The sequence below is a fragment of the Bos javanicus genome, chromosome 14 (genome assembly GCF_032452875.1).
Source record: "Bos javanicus breed banteng chromosome 14, ARS-OSU_banteng_1.0, whole genome shotgun sequence".
NCBI lineage: Eukaryota > Metazoa > Chordata > Mammalia > Artiodactyla > Bovidae > Bos > Bos javanicus.
In genome coordinates this window covers 77528768-77552387 of record NC_083881.1, presented here as the reverse complement: position 1 = coordinate 77552387, position 23620 = coordinate 77528768, and the positions used below count along the sequence as shown (strand labels likewise).

Below are 23620 nucleotides of genomic sequence, written 5' to 3'. Positions count from 1 at the left end.
TATCTCCAGTTGCAAGAAGTTCAATTCAGGGCAAAACTTCCCTCAAGGATGCCTGTGGTAGAGATATAATTCATATACCATATGACTCACCCATTTAGAGTGTACAGTTATATGGTTTTTTTTAAAATTATGACTGTTTAACACTTGTGGCAAAATGCAGAGAACACAACGTGTGCCATTTTGACCACTCTGAAGTGTGCAATTCAGTGGCAGTAATCACATTCAGAGTATCGTGCAACCTCAACAGGCGTAACTGAATTTTTAAATAATTAACACGTGGGACATTTTAACTTGGGCCTTCAGAGAGGCCACACGATTTTAGAACTCTTCACAAGTTAATCATTTTTAAAACCAAGTTAAGTGCAGTAATAAAAGGCTTATGTAAGGACCGTGGGTAAGTCACGAAAACATGGTGCAGAAGCACCGTGAGAGGAATGTATAAGAGTTAGCAATCCACGCGAGATTTCAGAATCACTTCCAGGATTAAGAAAACAGGGGAAAGGCAAAAGCATGCAGCTCCTAAGGGCAATAGGATTCTTCCGAGGAAACATTTTAATCTTAAGCGCCACAATAGGGGCAGGAATCTTTGTGTCTCCGAAAGGGGTATTAAAATATTCCTCACTGAATGTGGCTGTCTCCCTGAGTATCTGGGCAGCTTGTGCGGTGCTGACTTTGATCTCCGCTCTCAGCCACGCAGAGCTGGGGACGACCTTCCCTATAAGTGGAGCACAGTATTATTTCCTCAAAAGATCTCTTGGATCCTCCGTTGCTTTCCTCAATCTTTGGATCAAACTATTTACTCATCCCTTAAGGCTAGCTACTGAAAGCTTGTTATTATCTACCTATACAATTCAGCCTTTCTACGCCGGGTGCCCAGCTCCAGAGCTACCAAAGAGGTGTCTAGCATTGGCTGTTTTGTGGTCTTTGGGACTCCTAAATGCTCGAGGGGTGCAAACGGTGGCTTGGCTTCAAACTGTCAGTACTTTGGCGAAGATGACTGTCCTCTGCTTCATCTGCTTCACTGGGATTGTGCTGTTAGGGATGGGGGAAAGGGAGAATGTGGCCAGGTTCGAGAACGCTTTGGACGCTGAGCTTCCTGACGTCTCACAGATTGCAGAAGCCTTCCTACAAGGATTGTTTGCGTACTCTGGCACGTCAATCCTGAACAGCATGGCAGGTAAATCTCTTTCTGAAATACTTCTGCTGTAGGCATAAAGCTTTGTCTGCAACCCTCTGGAGAAAGACAATATCCAATCTGTTTCTTTGGGAGAAAGTGAATTGACTCTGCTCTGCACTCCATGCAAGTAGCACAGTTTAATCATCGTTAAGCCTTGGTAGATAATTATCTACGTAAAATACTTAGAATTTAGTGCGTTTCTGGTCATCCCGTTTAAACAAACTTGGGAAAAGTTTGCTGGAGAAAAGATCACTCTTAGATTCTACTGTAATTTATTCCAGCAATTTTTCAAGGCATTTTGAGTTAAATATCAATTATATTAGAAATATGTTAATGTTAATTTTTTTAAAAATGAAACCATCAGATTTTACACATCCCCTACTGCACTGGTGAAATGCTGCATCCTAATTTTGATTCCACAGCATGTCTTAGAGAACTTTCCATAGTAGTTCTTAGTCACCTAACACATTCTTTCAACTGCTGCATAATATTCCTTAGAATGGCTTTGCTGCACTTTCACAATAGTGGATACTTGAAATGTTTCCCATTATTCACAATTACGAGGACTGGCATAATATCAATGCTTCCCTGTTTATATGTGCTGTTGTTTCTGCAGGGTGGCACTGCTCCCTCTGATGTCATGGCACCAAAAGATTTTGGTAATACTTGCACAGCTCTCTAGAGTAAACAAAAGAACTAAACAGAAAATAATTCTTTATATTACTTTTTGGTTATAAAATTATAGGAATATAAAATATTAAGGATATATTAAATACCAAAGTTGTATAAAATTTCAAACAAAATCTTTGAATTACTGAAACTTTTATGTTATTTTTTATGTTATTTTTTATGTTTTTTATGTTGGTCAATGAGATGCTTTGCTCACTCATATAGATTACTAAAATTTAATAGTTGATATGATTAAGTACTTTAACATTTTCTTTTTTAATTGGCAGATGTAATGTTGAAATTTCTCACTATAAAATTAATGGATTTTTAAATATCAAGGCTTTTCAAATAATGATGAGACCTGAATTTATCTAGCACAAATTAATTATGACATAATCACCTTGCTGCTAGCTTGGCCATTAAAAGGTACCTGAGTGCGAAGTGGAAATCCTGGATATACATGGAGGCAGAGTTTCAGGGGTCACTGCTTGTGCAACTGCATTCTCCAGAGGTCACCTGGTCAGTGGGGAGGGGTGGTCGGTTCTGCAAAATTAAATACCCAGATGTTGGAGCACCCCTTCTAAAGAAAAGCATCGCACGGGAGCAAGCAGAGGTGTTCCTGATAGTGATCATTACCTAAAGACACAGCACAGTGCAGCTTGAGACTCAGTTCTGTTTGGAATACTCATCTCATTCTCCTCCTGCTCCCCTGTCTGATTTGTCATCAAACAAGTGAAACCTTGAATTAAGGACAAGAATCTCATAACTGGAGCTGGTCAGAAAAACGTGAGCAACTTCAGGTGACAATGGCTGTGTTTGAAAGGTCCAGTGAAGTTTTCCAGATCTGCAGAGTAGTAGTGTGCGCTCAGTCACTCAGTCAGGTCTGACTCTCAGAGCCAAAGGTCGAATGCCCAGAGTGCAGTAATAGGGTCAGAGCGTGGGGCTAAGTGAACGGGGCTGGCTGTCAGAACCAGCACTTCATTAACTTGCCAAATTTAGAGATCTGGCTTCTTCTGTGTTAACATAGGGTGATCCTGGCTAGAAAGAACTAACTCCCTCGGGTTTGGTTCTCAGAGTTTCTGAGCTGTCGTATTCCTGACTAAGTATAAACAGAATAGACAGCTTGCATCTAGATTCTTGTCCCAGGGCCTCCTGAAGGAATAACACTGAATCCCAAGCATCACTAGACATCCTTTTATATTTAATTCTGAAATAAGGAATTTTATTAGGTCTCCTTGTGGCTCAGCTTGGAGAAGGAAATGGCAACACACTCCAGTACTCTTGCATAAAGAATCCCGTGGGCAGAGGAGTCTGGTGGGCTGCTGTCCATGGGATGGCACAGAGTTGGACACGACTGAAGTGACTCAGCAGCAGCAGCAGTGGCTCAGCTGGTAAAGAATCTGCCTGCAGTGCAGGAGACCTGGGTTCGATCCCTGGGATGAGAAGATCCCCTGGAGGAGGAAAAGGCTACCCACTCCAGTATTCTGGCCTGGAGAATTCCATGGAGTCTATAGTCCATGGGGTTGCAGAGTTGGACACAACTGAGTGACTTTCACTTTCATTAAGTCTCAAAGCCATCAGTGCAGCCATCTCAGTAGCAGGTCTGACAATATTCAAAGAAGTCTCTAGTGATGTAGAGAATTGTTGGACTTGAGTTCTATCCACGCAAGGACAAAAGGTCTCTGCTTCTGTAACAAGACTTGTGTGACTTTTGCAAGGAATGATCCTTTTGCAGGGAACCATGGTATGCTGTTTAGAAAATCAGGATCACATAAAACACATTAATATTGGGAGAAATTTAAGAGAGCCTCAGATTTCATTATCTGTCCAGCATTCCCATTGTTAGTGAACGGACTTTAGGAGGAGAAATAGATAGCTGCAGTTTCGTTTGACCCTTAGAGAAAGCTGCAGTAATAATGACCCCACGAGCTTAGATTTGCATCCAATCCTCTTCCAAAGCCCTGAAAGTGGACTTGAAAAGTCTAGTTCCCCAGTGCTGCACACAAGGTTGCCCCAAACAAATTCACTTTTGGCCAGAGCAACACCCTGATTGGCTGCCTATTAGAGGAACTCTTCAGAGACAGAATTCACATACATACTTAGAAACCCTCCTCCTGACATTGAACATGTTGCAATATACAGTAATTTCCCCTTATGCATGGCGGATTTGTTCTAAGATCCCCAGTAGCTGCCTGAAACCATGGATAATACTGAATCCTACATATACTATGCTTTTTCCTATACTAAGGGATCAGGTCAACACATACAGCATGGACCCTAGAAAAAGGGGTGATTCTCATCCTGGGAAGGACAAGCAGGATGACATGCGATTTCACCATGATACTCAGAATGGCATGAGATTTAAAATTTCTGAATTGTTTATTTCTGGAATGTTCCATTTAATATTTTCAGATCGTGGCTAACTGCATGTAAATGAAACCACGGATCATGAAACTGTGGATGTGAGGGGTGGGGTGCTGTATGTCAGTTTCAGGGGGAAAGGGGGACTTCTTGAGGACTGGTGAGCCTGAAGCACCCATTCTCTTGCTTAAGTTGCTGCAAGATGGAAGTCAGTGACAGACTTCATTCACCCTCAAGAATCCACGCTAGTCCTCCAGAAACTGATGTTGTAACATATGGAAGGAAAAAAAGGCTCATGAGGCCTAATCTTCCTTCGCTTTATGGGACACCAAGCAGGAAGTCTAAGCAGGCAGATCCCCTCTCCTATGATTGGAAATCAGAGGTCCTGGTCTCAGCTCACGCTGAAGACAGGAATAAGGCAGGAAACACAACCTAAAGAGTCTACTACTTCCCTGGACATACTTAAAATTTGATAATACTCCCAGGTCCTAAGGATCTGAGCAAAGTTGGGATCTGTTTGGGAGGACAAGGAATTTTCCATATGAAAAACAGCCAGGCTGAACCAAGAGACAGTATTCGCAAAGGACTCTATAAAGGATGCTGTTTATCTGAACTATGGTGGGGAAACGGCAGGATGAAGAAGAAAGACCTGTTACATTGGCACAGGTTAAATTTTTCTTATCTTTTACTCTTTCCTTCTTAAAGAAAAAAAAAATTCCATGTTAGATGTTAATGTGAGTTTTAGAACTTCCCAAAGTTGGAGTTAAAATTATTAGTCAATTTTCTTACAGTATAAATTCAAAATCATAAGTTTTCACAAACCATTAACTTATAAATAATGATATACATATATAAAACTAAATATTTTACATAAAATTCACTTTTTCTTGTTCTTTATTAAGCGGTTGACTAATATATTGAACATATTAAATTTCACTAAAGAATATAACCTCATTCTTTTAAAATCTTTCAGCTGTGTGTTAAAATGTATTTAATTTTTAAGCATTTTAAATGTCTGACTTGAAAAATCTTTCTAATATCATATTCCGTAATGCTAAAATATTGCCTCATATAAGATGAATTTTATTTCCTTAAACATTTAAATATGGTTTATAAACTTAATGTCTCCTATACTTGCAACATTAAATCACACATCTGAAAATTCATTTACGTTTCAAATCTAAGTAACAAGGCTGTTCTTTCAGATGATCTGACATGCCAGATTTTCATAAAAATTAGACACTGGCACAATTCGTATAATTTAGCAGAAAATAAATGGTGTCAGGGGCTGATTATTATTGTATTTAATTTGAAACATTCCCATCTTATATTGGGTTAATGCGAAGCAAAGCCTGAGATGGGGATCCTTGTGGCAGCACTTTGTTGAGGACCTGTTTCCCAGAGACAGCCGTGAGGCATGAAGGAAGCAGGACAGGGAAGGGAGAGTTGCTGAGCAGACGTGGTTTCAGCTGAAGCCTGGCCTCAGCCAGATCCTACAGAGCCACACTGCGCAGCCTGGTAGCCACCAGCCTTATGGAGACAGTGAGCGTCTGAAATGTAGTCAGTCAAACTGACGTGCTCCACAGATGTAAAATACACACCAGAAATCAAAATCTTGAATGAACAAAACATCGTCCATTGTCCAGAGCTCATTAATTTTTTACAAATGTTACATACTGCAATGATGACATTTTGAATATTTTGGGATAAATATATATTATTAATTCCATTTCACCTGTTTTTCTCTTATGTAGCCACTAGAAATTTTAAAGTACGTAAATGGCTCTCAGTATATTTTGATTAGAAAGTACTGCTAGCGTAGGAAAAATACAAAACGTTCCCAAGCAGTGGCCTTAGGGATGGACTTTTGTTCCTTTTATCAGTTAATCAGCGACTGGGGGCTGCCTCTGAGGGGAGAAAGTAAACTTGTAGGTTTTTCTAAGCAAGCCAGCGTACGCATCCCTGCCGAGCCACCCAAGGCCAAGGGCAAATCTCAGGAGAAGGGGTCAGCTCTGGGGAGCCAGCAGCCGTTGTTCCCCAGAGCTGGAGGAGGGGAGCATCTGCCTGCCTTGTTACAGAGTCATTGCTCACACCGGGGCTCAGGGTCACTCTCTGGTGACTGAAGCTGCCGGGGGGAGATGCCAGTGCACACGGTCACTTACACTGCCCAGACTCCAGACAGAACTGGGATCCGAGCACCTCAGGTCGCATGTGCACAGGCTGGTTCCATCACCCCATTGCCATGGTAGTAGGGGACCCCGAGAACTCACAAGTCACCTAACATTGACCTCATATCACCGTTTCCTGATTTCTTCCCAATCTGAATTTGGGTGGACAGACTCTTCTACATGGCTTACAACAAATTTCCTTCACCACTTGAGTAGATTCAAGCAATCTCTTGATTACCTAATGGGCTCTGAATTGTTTTCCTCTTATTATTTCATTCATATTCCATAAGATGAATTCCATTCACACTTAAGCCTAGGTAAAGAAAAGCTTGCTTGGGAGAGTAAGGGAGAGAAAGGAAATTCCTCAGAGGTCCGTTTGCTTGAGGGAAAGAGATGACGAGAGAACCACTACTTCTGAAAAAGGGGGGAACATATCTCAGGTGGGATGAAGAGACAGGCTACATACTAAACAGTCTTTAACAACCTCTGAACCAGCAATCTTTGTTGCCAACCGCAAAGCCTGTTTCCCAAGATCCAACGACTAGTGAGGGTCAGGGCCAGGTTCAAGCCCCGAGCCCTCTAGCTCCAGAGCCTACGTTCTTAACTACTTTCCTCAACTGCCTTTTTAAGAAAAACAGTATGAAATCTAGGAATTTTGAGATAATATGCCAATTTCCAGAATTCACTGTTGATGTGGTGTCTCCTCCCCTGAGAGAAGGCCCCTGCAATTGACAAAAACTGACATCCTTAGGTGATTTGAGCTCATCCCTGCTATTGGTTTGAAAACATTATTATGTATCAAAGCTCAAAGATTTTCCCAACTGAGGACTTCTATCCAGGAAGTTGAGATTAAGTGTCAAAATGGACTCTGCACCTTCTGTCCAAGAAACCCATCACCCCAAGTTCCAAGAGATCTAGCTATACCCAGGCTGAAGGGCGCTGTGGTTACTGTCTGGTGTCAAACTAAATGGTTTCAAATCCTTCCCTCACCACTTAGCTGCTGTGTGACCTTGGGTGAGACTCCTAACGTCTCTGAGACCCTGCAGTTTCCTCTGTGTTTGAAATGCAGACACAGCCCAGTATGTCCTTAGCGCCATGGCGGGTATTCAGTACCACACTGTGGAAGCCTCTGTGACAGGCAGAGACATAAAAGTGCTCACAAAAAGCTGCTGGGGTGAGGTGGGGGAGGGAGTTGTTTTCCTTCTGCACCTACTGTTCCCTTTGCATAGAAGGCTCCCTACTGAGGTCTTCAAGTATCTCCCTCCCTCCCTTCTCTTTGGTCTTCCCCCAAATGTCATTTCTCACATCTCATTTAATGCAAACTTTCTCCCCTGCTCTGCTCTCACCTCTGTTTCATTTCTTTCTCTCTTTTATTGAGGCATAGTTGATTTACAATATTGTAGAAGTTTCAGGTGTACAACAGAATGATTCACGGGTTTTAAAGGTTATACTCTATTTATAGTTATAAAATATTGGCTACATTCCGTGTGCTGTACAGCATATCCTAATAGCTCATCATTTTGTACACAGTACCTTGTACTATATAGTCTTTTCCATCACTGTAAACCCATAATCGTGAAATGACTGGGATAATTGGATTTTCTGTATAAGATGGTGAGAAATCCAAGCTTTCAGGCAAAACTTGCACAGGACCAACGTAGAAACAGTCAAGCAGATGAGGAAACAACAGATATATGAGTAATACTTTTTCATACATTTTATCACAAAGTCTTCAAAAGTCTCATAATATGTCCTTTTCTGATGAGTTTATTTGTGTTTCTTAGGAGAGATAAAAAATCCTGGTAAGAACATTCCCAAATCTCTGATCACTGGCATTCCCATGGTGGCTGTGGTTTACTTACTGGCTAACGTATCCTACCTGGCAGTTTTGACTCCCAAGGAAATCGTCTCTGCAGGTATGAACGTATCTAGACAAAGAAGAAATAGTCACTACTGTCTATTCTGAATAAACAAGGACTCCCATATACTACTGATCTGTTCAGTAGTCCCGTAAGAGTACAAATGCAATGGGTTCCTGCTTTGGTTTTTATGAGGAAAGGAAAAATAATCATCTAAAAATCTATAAAAGATGAGTACATGCTAAAAGACCAAAATCAAAGGCTAGAAGACTGTGAAACAGTAAGAACTGGAAAGAGAAAGAGGAGAAGGAGGTGGAAGAAGAGGAGTGGGACACAGAGGAGAGAGGGGAAAGAGAAACAGAAGCCAGCAAGGCGAGAGGGCAAAGAAGCAACACTCTGTTCGGAGACGCTGCACTCTGTAGGGCGCACCCAGATAACTACCCTCAGAACAGTCATTTGGAAGAAGCAGTATCGTCTTCTTTTTTCAGATGAGGAAACTGCAGTGCCTGGGAGTTAAGCAATAAGCAAACTTAATAAGATTCAAAAGTAGGTTTCAGTCATACTCTTCTCATGATAAAAGATTGCTTCTTGTCCAGGTTATTGCTAGCAATGGGTTGTAAATCTGGACAGCAGTTTATAAGATTGGACCTTCAAAAAATACATTCTTCCCAATTCTACCAAGTATGGTGCTCAAAGCTGCCCAGCTCGTAATTGAAACAGACAGACTCAAATCCATGTTAACTCCAAAACCTATGTTCTCAATCACCTTACTAAAGTATGTCAGTATAAGCAAATGAAATCAAAGCAAAGCAAGCAATCATATGAATACATATTAATATACATCAGGTGATAAATTTTATTAATACATATTATTTTATAACATACACATATAGACATGACTAAATGGAAATATAATAAAAAGTTAATAGTAAATGGTGCCATCTGAATGGTAAGATTATAAGAAATTTTTATTTCTTTTTTTATACTGTTCATATTTTCCACAATTAGCATCTTATACTTATGATCGGAAAAAAATCATTTTTCTTTTTTTTTTTTTTTTTATTTTTATTTTTTTTAAATTTTATTAATAATTCAATGCCATTCTCCCAAATCTTCCCACCCTCTCCCTCTCCCACAGAGTCCATAAGACTGTTCTATACATCAGTGTCTCTTTTGCTGTCTCGTATACAGGGTTATCGTTACCATCTTTCTAGATAATTATATTTCTACAGAATTAACTGATGATTTTTAATGACAACATTGGGTCTTTTTCCCCAAAAAATGTTAAATTATGTTCATTTTACTTTAAAAAGGCAGAGTAGTGTTTGAAATATATTGGAAAAATTCCCCCAAATTTTAATTTTTAAAAAATAGTTACTCCTGAAAGAAGTTTGGTTATCTAGAAAATTCACTTATTGAGAGTGACTAGCTCTTCAAGTATTCTGGATAAAGGCCAAATAACACATCCACAAAAAATGTAGACTACAAAAATGCTGTACATACAGACAGGCATAGGGGCTCATGACCACGTGCGGTGTGTGTGGTCGTGGAGGGCTGACAATGTCACTCCGGTGACCTGAACCCCTGCCCTGGGCGTGCCCTCGAGGCAGAGGTCACAAAGGCTCAGTCTGCTGTCATCTGCGCTCAAAGCCTTCTCCGAAACCAGAAGCTTTGAAATTCATTTTTAAAAAAAAAAAAAAGCTCTACATGGCTCAAAAACACCAAAAGATGTATTTCTGCATCTTCTTTGAGACTAGTCTAAAAATGGTGCGTTGATTCTAAAAGAAAAAGAGAAATACAAATTTTTAAAAGTAAACAAAAACGTGCTCCTTGCCACAATTTGGTCTCACAGAAATACAGTAACAGGCTGAAGAAGAATTTTTTTACTATTAAACTGAAGGGGAGAGCTATAATTTGCCTTTCACCCCACTTCCAAGCCAGGCTGCCAGTTCTGTGAAGACCCACCTCACTCATATCCCTTCGGGTGTTCTTTCCTCTTCCCTCCCAGGCCCCTATTTTCCTCACTTCATTCACAGCAACAACCTCCAAATTTCCACCCTCACCTCTAATTTTCTTCTTCTATCCAGCCTCCACTCAATCTCAAGAAATAATTCTATGAGGGGCTTCCGTTGTGGCTCAGACAGTGAAGAATCTGCTTGCAGTGCAGACCTGGGTTCAATCCTGGGTTGGGAAGATCCCCCGGAGAAGGGAATGGCTACCCACTCCGGTACTCTTGCCTGGAGAATGCCATGGAGAGTGGAGCCTGGAGGGCTACAGTCCATGGGGTCGCAAAGAGTGGGGCTCTATAAAACACAAATATAATCCTGTCACCTCCCTGCCCAAGTGTTCCACCATCTGTTTTCTTACATCTCCTCCTAAGCACACTCTCACTCCATCGTCACCTTCCTTCAGACCAAGTGTCAGCTCCTCAGCTGACCGTGGCAGGTTCTCCAGGATCTAACTTAAGCCTAACTTTCCATCCTCACCTCCTGTCTCTGTGCAGACATACACCCTCGCCACACAACAGCCTTTCTAAACAGCTTACTGTTTCCAGAACAGATACTCTCTGCCTCCCCCACAATGTCATCTCACCCCCTTCAGCCTGATTGAGATGCCTATCTCCTGCCTGATGTCCCACTGATAAGACTGTTTCTAAGTTCAATACACTTGGGCTTCCCTGGTGTCTCAAATGGTAAAGAAGCTGCCTGCAGTGTAGGAGACCTGGATTCAATCCCTGGGTTGGGAAGATCCCCTGGAGAAGGGAATGGCTACCCACTCCAGTATTCTTGCCTAGAGAATCTCATGGACAGAGGAGCCTGGCCAGCTACCATCCATTGGGTCACAGAGTCAGACACAACTGAGCGACTAACACTCACTTTACTTTCACTTCAACATATTTTGAGCCCTGAAAAGTCCTGAAAAGTGCCTCCCAAATCTTATGCACAAGCTAGTCTTAGAAAGTTTGAAATGCAGGGGCAAACTACCCCTTCCAATGTGCATTCTACTGGCCAAAACAGACCACAGGGTCAAACTGTATTCAAGAATAAGTAAAGAGACTCCCTTTCTTAGAATAAGCTACAAGATTTATTACAAAGGGTATGGATGCAGGAGGAAGTGAAGAATTGTTGCTATAATTTCAATCAAAGTCAAAATTGACTATTTTGAAATTTTTCTAAAATTTTTGTAGATGCTGTTGCTCTCACCTGGACGGACAAAATAATCCCTTCTATGCAATGGGTCATTTCTTTTGGAATTTCAACTTCAGTGTTTAGCACCATGTGCTGTACAGTGCTGTCAGCATCAAGGATGATCTACAGGGCAAGCCAAGAAGGACAACTGCCTTTCATCTTCTCAATGCTCAATAAGCACTCCTGTCCAACCATGGCTGTTAGCCAGTTAATCATCTTAACTTCCATTGTTATTATAACCTCAGATTTAATCAATTTAATAAGATATTCAGGATTAGCATTATGGTTTTTAAGAGGGCTACATATGATAGGTTTACTTAAACTAAGGTACCAGGAACCCAATCTACCTAGACCTTACAAGGTAAATCAAGTCTAAAAACATAATATTAAACTTCTATTCTCTTTTTAAGAATATAATTTTTATTCTATGTTAAGTGTTAGTCACTCAGTCCTGTCCAACTCTTTGCAAACACATGGACTGCAGTCTGCCAGGCTCTTCTGTCCGTGGGATTTCCCAGGCAAGAATACTGGAGTGGGTTGCCATTTCCTTCTCCAGGGGATCTTCGTAACCCAGGAATTGAACCCAGGTCTCCAGCAGTGCATGTGGATTCTTTACCATCTGAGGGAGCAGAGAAGCCTTTTTTTATTCTATATGGGATGCTTCTAACCAATCATGAGTCAAACTTTGAAACATCTGAACCAAACCTCCATTTCCCAGCTTACTAATGTATAATTAACTGACTCATTGGAAAAGACCCTGATGCTGGGAAAGATTGAAGGCGGGAGGAGAAGGGGACGAGAAAGGATGAGATGGTTGGATGGCATCACCAACTCAATGGACATGAGTTTGAGTAAACTCCGGGAGTTGGTGATGGACAGGGAGGCCTGGCGTGCTGCAGTTCATGGGGTCACAAAAAGTCAGACACGACTGAGGGACTGAGCTGAACTGAATGTGTAATTGGCCGTATGGGGTGCAATTGGTTTGATTTTTTTAGAGTATAATGTCAAAACTGATTCTCTATGAGGAAGATAAATGTTATCCTTTTCATCATCTTTCCGGAGTTAGGCAATAACACTTTTGGGGGAAGAATCCTGGCCCTGTTCAAAAGCATCCCCTCAGTCCATGACCCAATGTCAGCCCTTGTCGACCCATGACGTGGCATTCTCTTCTTGAGTATGTCCTTGAAAGGTCCTCATTTTATCCAAGAAGATGATAATCTAAGCCTCAGTTTAGTTGATTCTAAAAATTTAGGACCTGAACTAACAAAATGGAACCACCATCCTCTAGGTAATGTCGGCAGGGCTACTGTAGGTTCCTAAAGTGTCTTTGTGCAAAAAGTAATAAAGCACCCCTGCTTCTAGGCAGACACAGCTGCGTGTCCAGACACAGAGCCTGGTGAGCAGAGCGCGAGCTAGAATCAGCTCCCTGTTGCCCCCTCAGAGGGGTATGCCTGGATGAGTAGTGAACTGCCCAAGCAACCACGCGCTTCCCAGGTGGCACAGTGGTAAAGAGCCCGCCTGCCAATGCAGCAGACGCGGGTTAGACCCCTGGGTCAGGGAGCTCCCCTGGAGTAGGAATGGCTACTCACTCCAGTATTCTTGGCTGGAGAATTCCACGGACAGAGAAGCCTGGCTGGTCACAAAGAGCTGGACACGACTGAGCGACTGAGCATGCATGCAAGCAACCATATGCAAAAGAAACAAAATCAAACTCTCATTTGAAAAAAAAAAGACCATTCTGACAATAGTGTAGGAAGTGTATTAGAAGGAGGCATGAACATGACCTATTCAGGTCAAACAACTGGCATAGATTTTCTTAGTTTTCCTCCACTTAACTTCAGGAAAATCATGGAACTCAGAGACTAGGTAAAATTACCCTAGTGGAAAGCATCAGGGATGGGGTTTAAACCACACATTGTAATTGCAGAAACCAAAATTTTGTTATATTTACTGAAAAGATAGTGATAAAATCTTTATTCTATAAAAGATCCACTGAGGAAATTTTCTCTGATTTTAGCATCAGAAACACTTGGGCCTCTTCTAAACAACAGTTTAGCCTATGCCTTTTGGTGGCCTGCTTCCAGGATCTATATGGGGCTACATGGCATGCATTTCGTGAGCCAAATTCCTTCTTTACCCATATTTATTTCCCTCATTTCTCTTTCTTATTTTCAGTTATTTTGCCTTGGTATAAAATAAGCCATACCTTGCTACAATGCAAATCCTAAAAGGCACCAAACAGTCTTTGTAATATTTTGTTTTGTTTTGTTTCTTGACTGTGCTGGGTCTTCATTGCCGTGCATGGGCTTTCTCCAGTTGCCACGTGCGGGCTTACATCCCCTGGCATGTGGGATCTTAATTCCCTGACCAGTGACCAAACCCACATGCCCTGCATTGCAAAGTGGATTCTTAACCACTGGACTGCCAAGGAGGTCCCCAAGTAGTCTCTGTCTTACTCTTTACTTGTGTTCTAATTATAATCCATTGGTCAATATAGTTAAGATACTTCCTGGTTGTAGAGATTGTGTGGAAAATAAAATGATAGTCCCTTAAGTCATGCCACTGACTGTAAAACCACTTGAGTATGTTTACTGAAATCCGAATTCCCAGACTCACCCCAGGGGTTCTAATTTACTAGATCTTAGTCAGGCCTTAGGAATCTGTGTATTTATCAATTACCTTGGGGATTCTTATGCAGAGAGGTCGACTGATCCTATTTTAAGAAACACTAGTTTAGACAATCTTGACTTTCTTCTGCCCCAAAATGGATCCCTCTTGGCCATGCTTCATGTGGAAAAGAGTGAACAATATCTTGGATTTCAGTCATCCATTTATTCAACAAATATGCAGTGACTACCTGCTGTGTTTCAGTTACTTTACTAGGCAGTTCAGAAAAATAAAGATGAATCTTTTCAATTAAGAATCTTCTTAGTCCCATAGAAGAGTAAGAAGTGTATATAAATTATTTTATAAGGTTAATTAAGAAATGCTATTTTGTTGAGCACATCCTACTGAAGTACACCGTATGCAGTTCTGACAAAGACTTTAGAAGACCAGAAAAAACTCATTTTGCAAATGGGTCTAAGAGCAACCTTTTTTTTTTGAAACTCAGACTTTAAATGGTGTGTGTTTAGTCACTCAGTCGTGTCTGATTCTACAACCTCATGGACTGTATCCCACCAGCCTCCTCTGTCCATGGGATGTTTGAGGCAAGACTACTGGAGTGAGTTGCCATTTCCTTCTCCACACAAAACACACATATTTCACAAATACTTGATTGAAAACCCCTGAACGTATTTATCCCTTAGCACCAGCTGACCCACCATGTCCTTCTTTCAGGGGTTGGGGGAGCATGGGGCCCTGAGGATTTCACTATGCAGTGTTTGGGGTCTCCTTGGGGAGACCACCAAAGAGACTTGGGGAGCCACCTGCTGGCTGTTCTCTGCAAATGGGCCTGAAGATCAGATTAAGTAGGTAGACCAGTTACACTGCTAGATTCTGGCACTGAACTCCATGGAAAAGAATATTTTTTATCTGTTTTAAATATCTCTGGAGAAGGAAATGGCAATCGACTCCAGTATTCTTGCGTCGGATATGCCATAAAGGACAGAGGCGCCTGGCAGGCTATAGCCCCATGAAGTTATCAAAAGTCAAACACAACTTAGCAACTAAACAACAATCACAATAATCCATAGCACAACACATGCCAGTTTAGAATTTCAGTGACTACTTCTCAAAAGAATGAGCAATTAAAATACCAGAGGTTACATTTCTAACCAGACTTTTCTGATTCCAGTGTTCCTGCTATTTCTATTACTTGATGCTCCGCTAAGAAAGACTGGCACATACCCCATTAAAGAAGTATTATAAACAAATATTACAGTTGTGACATGACTGGGTTTCCATATTCCCAAAAGGATAAGTGCTTCAGTGACTAATACTAGGATGACACTGATACTTTTTACCTATGATGATGATGCTTAAATGTATTTTTTCTATGCTTGAAAATTTAAAAAAAGCACTAATCTTAGAAACTTTTAGACAATGTCATCACTAATCTTAATCTTTTTTTTTTTTTAACTTTCAGGTGCCTTTGCCATTTATATTTGGATCCATAGCTATATCTTTGTTTCTGATTTTGACGCCATTGATTAAAACCCCTAAAATGGAGCATGTCTACGGGCTTATCTTTATATTCAGTGGACTCTTGTGTTACTGGATTCACGTTCATCTTAATCAACATTCTGTGAGTTTTGTCAAAGTCACCTGTTATTTACAATTACTGTTTAATGTTTCACCACCTGAAGACCACAATGAAGGCATTTCAACAGAAAAAAGTGATCTTAAAGAAATCTTTTTGTAAATAAGAAATTTGGCAGTGTAAAATTTTTAGTGAATGAATACATTTTTAAAGGTAAACTCTGTTTTAAACTATGCAGTCATAAACACAGGCCTTCTACCTCCTGCCCAGTTCCCAGCTACACATATCAGATTACCTCCCACTCAGTTATATACTCAGATTCTTTACAGTTCAAATGATTTTCCTTGTAATTGAAGCTTTAGTTCCCTAGTGTCCAATATGTTTCTCACCACTTTTTTCCTGGTCAGAAATTTTAAATGAATGCATGCACACACAAACACACACAAAGTTAAAAGGGCATACTATGACTTAATCACTTAATTACTGCCTATTTCCGTGTGTAGAAAATATTATAATGCTGTATGCCTGAAATATTATCATATTATATACCTGAAACTAATAAAGTGTTGTATGTCAATTATATATCAATAAAATAAATAAATAAGCAAGCAAAAACAAAACAAAACAAAGAATCATTGCCAGAAAGAGAAGTTTGTTGGTGAACAGTGCTTAGTATATAGCAGCCAGTTAATATCTGTTGAATGAATGTAAGGTGTATCTGCAAAACTAACAGAAAATATTGTAAATCTGAAACTTATATTGATAAATATTATTGCTTCCTACTCACTGGTCTAAACTCTTCACAGTGATACCAATTAAAGGAAAATATTTTAAATTTAGGCCTCTGTGTTTAGCCTTTGTAAAGCAGGAAATGCTGAATCGTGGCCCTCAAAAATATGTCTTTGTCAATTAAGTTCATAACTAGTAAGAGAAGTTTGCCAAAATGTTTCCCAAATTCTGTGGGATCCTAAAATCAATGCATTAAGTGGCATTGAAAGGGAAGAAAAGACCATAACAACACTAAAGCTTCTCAAGTCCAATAATACTGAATTGACTTTATCTTATTCTATTTCTAGTGTAAACAAAAATAAAACATTATTTTTTTTAAACGGGGACAGTGACATGAAAACTTGTCAAAGACTTTGAAATTGGGATGAGGGGAGGATTACTGGATATCCGGTAAAGTGCACCTTTCTGAGTTGCTTGCACCTTTTATTGTCTTTGAGCTACTTTTAAACATTGTTAAGTTGTAGAATGGGAGTCCTGGATGGCAAGTGGTAAAGAGTCTGCCTGCCAGTGCCTGCAGCCTGTGCTAGCACACACAAGCCTTACTGGGGCAATACTCTGCTTTGCAAGACACTTTCCAGAGGCCACAGCAAGTCACCATCCAGGCAGACGGGAAAGCAAGAAAATTCCTGGGAGGAAGGAGAATCCAACAGGGGGCTTGCCAGTCTAGAAGGCGTCACTCAGCAGCACAGCAGGCAGTCTCTGGGTCAAAGAGCCCCCAGTGGCAGCAGTGATGGGGGGTCTTTATTGCCCTGAACTTATCTTACTTGTGGCTAACAGAGGAGCTGTGCAGTTTCAAGGGGCATGCAAAGGAGGCAAGTCCTAAATGGTTAAACACGTCCTTTCTTAGGCTTTGCGTTAAGCATTCGAATGTTTAAAAACTTGAGTTTGGTGCTTGCTGGCTTTGGGGCTCATGGGTCTCAGCCTGCTGTGAGGAAGCCAACAACCTGGAGTCCAGCACGCAGGGGTCACCTCTGGCTCCTTCACAGAACATGGGTGAAACGGACCAAACGCCAGCACACCTTTATTTCTCTATGGCTGATCCTGCCACCGAACAAGGGCAGGAATAAATGTTTGAATTAATGAATAAATACACATTGGCTAAATTAACACATATGTATTAGGGGAAGAGTAGTAGCCCTACATAAATTTTATACTAGACTGGTTTGCATATATCTTTAGGGCCAATAAAGATATGCTAATTATTCCTAACTGTTGAGTAATTATCTCTAATATGTGAGGAAATCAGTGGGTATGTCACATATATTATCTCATTCAATACTATGGAGCTGATCCTACAATATTAAAGTGTTATCCTCATTTCATGGATGATGAAATGTGGATTCTTAAAAAAAAAAAAAAAAACACACACAAATTGCTGAAAACCATGCTGCAGGTAAGTGGCAGAGTGGAATTCAAACCTCTGCTGACTTGAACGCAAAGCTTACATTCTTTCCTTTAAACTACAACTTCTTCCCTGGATACTCATCTACAAAGGACTATTTCAGAGTTAAGTAATATCATTGCTATACCTCCGGAGCAGACGTCTCCACTCAGAACTTTTGAAACTTCCTTTCTTAATTAGCCGTGACTAACTTTTTCAGTGGCCTAAGTCTTTTAAAAAATAATAATAATTAACATGAGAAACATTTTAACTCTGGCCTTCAAAGAGGTCACAACATCCTATAATAATTCGCAAGTCAATCATTTTTTAAACAAACTCAGACATTCAGTTCAGTCACTCAGTCGTGTCCGACTCTTTGCAACCCCATGAACCGCAGCAGGCCAGGCCTCCCTGTCCATCACCAATTCCCGGAGTTCACCCAAATTCATGTCCATCGAGTCGGCGATGCCATCCAACCATCTCATCCTCTGTCATCCCCTTCTCCTCCTGCCCTCAATCTTTCCCAGCATCAGGGTCTTTTCAAATGAGTCAGCTCTTCGCATCAGGTGGCCAAAGTATTGGAGTTTCAGCTTCAACATCAGTCCTTCCAATGAACACCCAGGACTGATCTCCTTTAGGATGGACTGGTTAGACCCCCTTGCAGTGGGGACTCTCAAGCGTCTTCTCCAACATCACAGTTCAAAAGCATCAATTCTTCGGTGCTCAGCTTTCTTTATAGTCCAACTCTCATGTCCATACATGACCACTGGAAAAACCATAGCCTTGACTAGACGGACCTTTGTTGGTAATGTCTCTGCTTTTTAATATGCTATCTAGGTTGGTAATAACTTTCCTTCCAAGGAGTAAGCGTCTTTTAATTTCATGGCTACAATCACTATCTGCAGTGACTTTGGAGCCCAGAAAAATAAAGTCAGCCACTGTTTTCACTGTTTTCCCATTATTTGCCATGAAGTAAGGTTTAGTAATAAAATGCTTGCGGAAGGATGAGATGATGAAATTAAGGGAATGTTGCTGTTTGGGGTGCCTTCCAGGAATATGAAAGGAAAATGTAAAAGCACAGTAATTCACACAAAAATTTTAAATTATTTTTCAGGATTTAAAAAAGGAGGTAGTTGCACAAGGTAAAAGCATGCAACTCCTGAAGGCAATAGGATTCCTCCTTGGAAGCATTCTAGTGTTGAGTGCAACAACAGGAGCAGGAATCTTTGTACCTTCCAAACATGTATATGCCTCGCTGACTCAGCTCCATGCTCTATGCCAAGTTATAGAGGGGTGGGTTGGAGGTGTGAATGGGAGGGAGACTTAAAGAAAGGGGATATATGTATACTTGTAGCTGATTCACATTGTTGCACAGCAGAAATCAGCACAGCATTGTAAAGCAATTAACTCCCATTTAAAAATTTTTAAATGGGGCTTCCCTCGTGGCTCAGTGGTAAAGAATCCGCCTGCCAAAGCAGAAGACACAAGACTGATCCCTGATCTGGGAAGATCTCACATGCCATGTGGGAGTAATGAAGCCCATGCGCCACAACTATAGAACCTGTGCTCTGGAGCCCTGAAACCTCAACAAGAGAAGTCACCAGAGTCAGAACTCCACACACTGCGGGGAGGAGTCCACACACGGCGGGGAGGAGTCCACACACCGCGGGGAGGAGTCCACACACCACAGGGGGAAGTCCACACACCGCGGGGAGGAGTCCACACACCGTGGGGAGGAGTCCACACACCACGGGGGGGAAGTCCACACACCTGGGGGAGGAGTCCACACACCACAGGGAGGAGTCCACACACCGCGGGGAGGAGTCCACACACCATGGGGAGGAGTCCACACACCACAGGGGGAAGTCCACACACCAAAGGGGGAAGTCCACACACCGCGGGGGAGGAGTCCACACACCACGGGGGGAAGTCCACACACCTGGGGGAGGAGTCCACACACCACAGGAAGGAGTCCACACACGGCGGGGAGGAGTCCACACTTCGCCGGGAGGAGTCCACACACGGGGGCAGGGAAGGAGTCCACACACCGCGGGGAGCAGTCCATCCACCACGGGGAGACGTCCACACACCATGGGGCGTCGTGCACACACCATGGGGAGAAGTCTACACACCGTGGCGGGGAGTCCACACACCTCAGGGGGAGGAGTCCACACAGCGCAGTGAGAAGTCCACACACCACAACTAAAAAGTAGCCAGCACTCACCACGAGAGAAAAGCCCAAATAGCAACAAAGACCCAGCACAAAGTTAAATTAATTAATTAAAAATAAATAAAATTTAAATTAAATAAATAAAATTTTTTAAAAAGAAAGGAAAGTGGAAGAGGAAGGGAAGCAAAACCATTTTTTTCTTTAGTGTACAGGTCTCCTATTCCTACGCCTGTGTGTGGGCTCAGTCGCTTTAGTCGTGTCTCTTTGCGATGCTTCGGATTGTAGCCCACCAGGCTCCTCTGTCCAAAGGTATTCTTCAGGCAAGAATACTGGAGTGGGTTGCCAGACCCTCCTCCAGGGGACCTTCCCAATACAGGATTGAACTCGCATCTCCTGTACTGCAGGCAGATTCTTTACCCACTGAACCACCTGGGGAGCCCTCTATTCCTATAGGAACATAAAATACCCTTTCGTTATAGGTGAAAAGTGAAAGTGAAGTCGCTCAGTTGCCATTTCCTTCTCCAGGAGATCTTCCCAACCCAGGGATTGAACCCGGGTCTCCCACCTTATAGGCAGATAGATGCTTTACCATATGAGTCACCAGGGAAGTAAACTGCATTAAATCCAGGTTTCCCAAATTGGAAAAAAAAAAAAAAAACTTAGTGAAGGTAGCTATCTCCCTGCTTGTGTAGTGTGACTTTGATCTCCACTCTCAGCCATGCAGAGCTGGGGATGGCTTGCCCTAGAAGGGGAACACAGTATTATTCCCTCAAAAGATCTTTTGGACCCTCTGTTACGTTCCTTGGTCATAGGATCAAACTTTTGTTTAGCCTTTAAGAATGGGTGCTCAAACCTTATTACTATCTGCCTATGTACTCCAGTGTCTGTGGCAGGTTCTAGGTGTCCATGGAGCACAGGTAGGGAAGCAGTGAAATGTATAGCAATGCAAGATGGGGAAAAAAATAATTTTGTAAAGTTATTTTATTGTTTCCTCATGTGAGCAAGGTTTCTCATTGATGGTCACTGTTAATAACTTGAAGAGATTACCATTAAACGTTTTTGAATTAAAATGTTAAGTGTGTGTGCTTTGTTGTTCACTTCCGTCCAACTCTTTGAGATCCTTTGGACTGTAGCCCACCAGGCTCCTCTCATGGGACTTCCCAGGCAAGAACACTGGGGTGGGTTGCCATTTCCTTTTCCAGGGGATCTTCCAGACCCAGGGATCGAACCCACATCTCCTGTTCTCCTGTATTGCAAGCAGATTCTTTGCCTGTTCATTTTCAATATGAAAATTCTTTTAGCTTCAAAATTAATTTTTGAAACCATGTCAGTTCAGTTCAGTTCAGTCACTCAGTCGTGTCCAACTCTTTGCGACCCCATGGACTGCAGCACGCTAGGCTTCCCTGTCCATCATCAACTCCCGGAGTTTACTCAAACTCAAGTCCATCGAGTCGATGATGCCATCCAACCATCTGATCCTCTGTCGTCCCCTTCTCCTCCCACCTTCAATCCTTCCCAGCATCAGGGTCTTTTCAAATGAGTCAGTTCTTCTCATAAGGTGGCCAAAGTATTGGAGTTTCAGCTTCAGCATCAGTCCTTCCAATGAACATTCAGGACTGATTTCCTTCAGGATTGACTGGTTGGATCTCCTTGCAGTCCCAGGGACTCTCAAGAATCTTATCCAATGCTGCAATTCAAAAGCATCAATTCTTCGGTGCTCAGCTGTCTTTATAGTCCAACTCATGACTACTGGAAAAACCATAACTTTGACTAGACGGACCTTTGTCAGCAAAGTAACGTCTTTGCTTTTTAATAGACTGTGTAGGTTTGGAGAAGGCAATGGCACCCCACTCCAGTACTCTTGTCTGGAAAATCCCATGGATGGAGGAGTCTGGTGGGCTGCAGTCCACGGGGTCTCAAAGAGTCAGACACAACTGAGCGACTTCACTTTCCCTTTTCACTTTCAGGCATTGGAGAAGGAAATGGCAACCCACTCCAGTGTTCTTGCCTAGATAATCCCAGGGATGGGGGAGCCTGGTGGGCTGCCGTCTATGGGGTCGCACAGAGTCGGACATGACTGAAGTGACTTAGCAGCAGCAGCTTAGCAGCTAGGTTGGTCATAGTGTTTCTTCTAAGGAGCAAGTGTCTTTTAATTTCATGGCTGCAGTCACCATCTTCAGTGATTTTGGAGCCCAAAAAAATAGTCTGTCACTGTTTCCACTGTTTCCCCATCTATTTTCCATGAAGTGATGGGACCAGATGCCACGATCTTAGTTTTCTGAATGCTGAGTTTTAAGCCAGTTTTTTTCACTCCCCTCTTCCACTTTCATCAAGAGGCTCTTTAGTTGAAACCATATGCATTTTAGAATAATTTTGTCAAATTCCATAAAAGATTCAGCTGGGACTCTCATAATGGAATTTCATTTGAAGTGTATTTAGGGAAAATTGACACCTTTATAGTAATGATTAAAGGTTTCTCTTGATTAAACTTTTTGAGGGAGCAGGGGGAAGCTTTTCTCTAAGCTTCAATTTCTTACACAAAACTTTGCATACTTCCTATTACTTATTTTACAGCTTACAATTTTAGTTGCTATGTTGATTTAGAAAATCCAAGAAAATTATATCTTATGCAAATAAAAGAAGCTTATCTCTTATTTTTAAATTCTTAAAACATATTTTTTTCTTACAGCATAAGTTCTAGTTCATTTCAAAACAGGAATCCTGAATTTGCTCACGACTTCAATGAAAATATTTCTAATGTTTCATATTAAGCATGATATTTGCTATAGGTGTTTAGAAAATGCTGTTTAGTTATCTATACCATTGTCTACTCTTCACTTGCTAAGATTCTAATTATGAAAAAAATATTGAATCTACTAAACAACCCTTGGCTTCCTTAAGATAACTATGGTTTCTTCTTAATCAACTAATGTAGGATACATTTTGCTCATTTTTGGCTTAATGAATCTTCCCTCTTTTTTTCTGTTACTCCAACAGTTTCTCCATTTTATCTTAAAAAAAAAAAAAAAAACCCTCTGTTTTGTAGAGTTTTCCTACAGTTTTTCTAGTCTCTAGCTCTCTTTCTTCAGGAGCCCATAGTCTCTTACTCCCTCTGGTGTACGACCTCTGTACTAACGGCCAGGATGGGAAGGCAGTTCCACGGTCCTTACTTTCCTGTAGGAAGCCTCAAGTCCGGGCTTTCTCCCAACCTAGCAGAATTGTGCCTGGATGCTCAACAAGCCTCTAGTCTCTTTTCTTTTGTTCTTAGCTCCTCACCCCATCCCCACCACCCCGCAAAGAATGCCAAAGCCAGCCCCTCTAGCACTCCGTCAAAGGCCAGGATGTTCTGGCACGCTCTGTCCATTGTTTGGAGGGGTGATGTACACAACTAAGTATAACTGGAATTCATGAGCGATGCAGATTTTTTCAAGGCCACAAGTTACAAAGGAGACTGATCTTCTGTGCCCATGTCATGGACCTGATGTTCTGTACTGGGATCTGAAAGTATCACATCTTCATAACGTTTTGAAAGCTTTGGGTTTTATTTTGCAAAAAGCATGTACACATTTTATGTGGTTAAAAAGAAAAATGGTTTTGTATCTTGTCTGAAAAAATTGTCATAAAAGTGCCAGTATAGTCTAACAGAAAAAGATAAAT

General features: G+C 41.5%; 1 protein-coding gene across 1 annotated transcript; it reads left to right on the top strand.

Moving 5' to 3' along the window:
• The first annotated feature begins 404 nt into the window (after positions 1-404).
• On the top strand, positions 405-16462 carry LOC133260772 (solute carrier family 7 member 13-like). The gene is made up of 4 exons (XM_061439467.1): positions 405-1177; positions 8160-8291; positions 11422-11783; positions 15510-16462. Exons 1-4 carry the CDS (start codon positions 511-513, stop codon positions 15783-15785), a joined length of 1437 nt encoding a protein of 478 aa, XP_061295451.1. The 5' UTR covers positions 405-510; the 3' UTR covers positions 15786-16462.
• The last annotated feature ends 7158 nt before the right edge of the window (positions 16463-23620 follow it).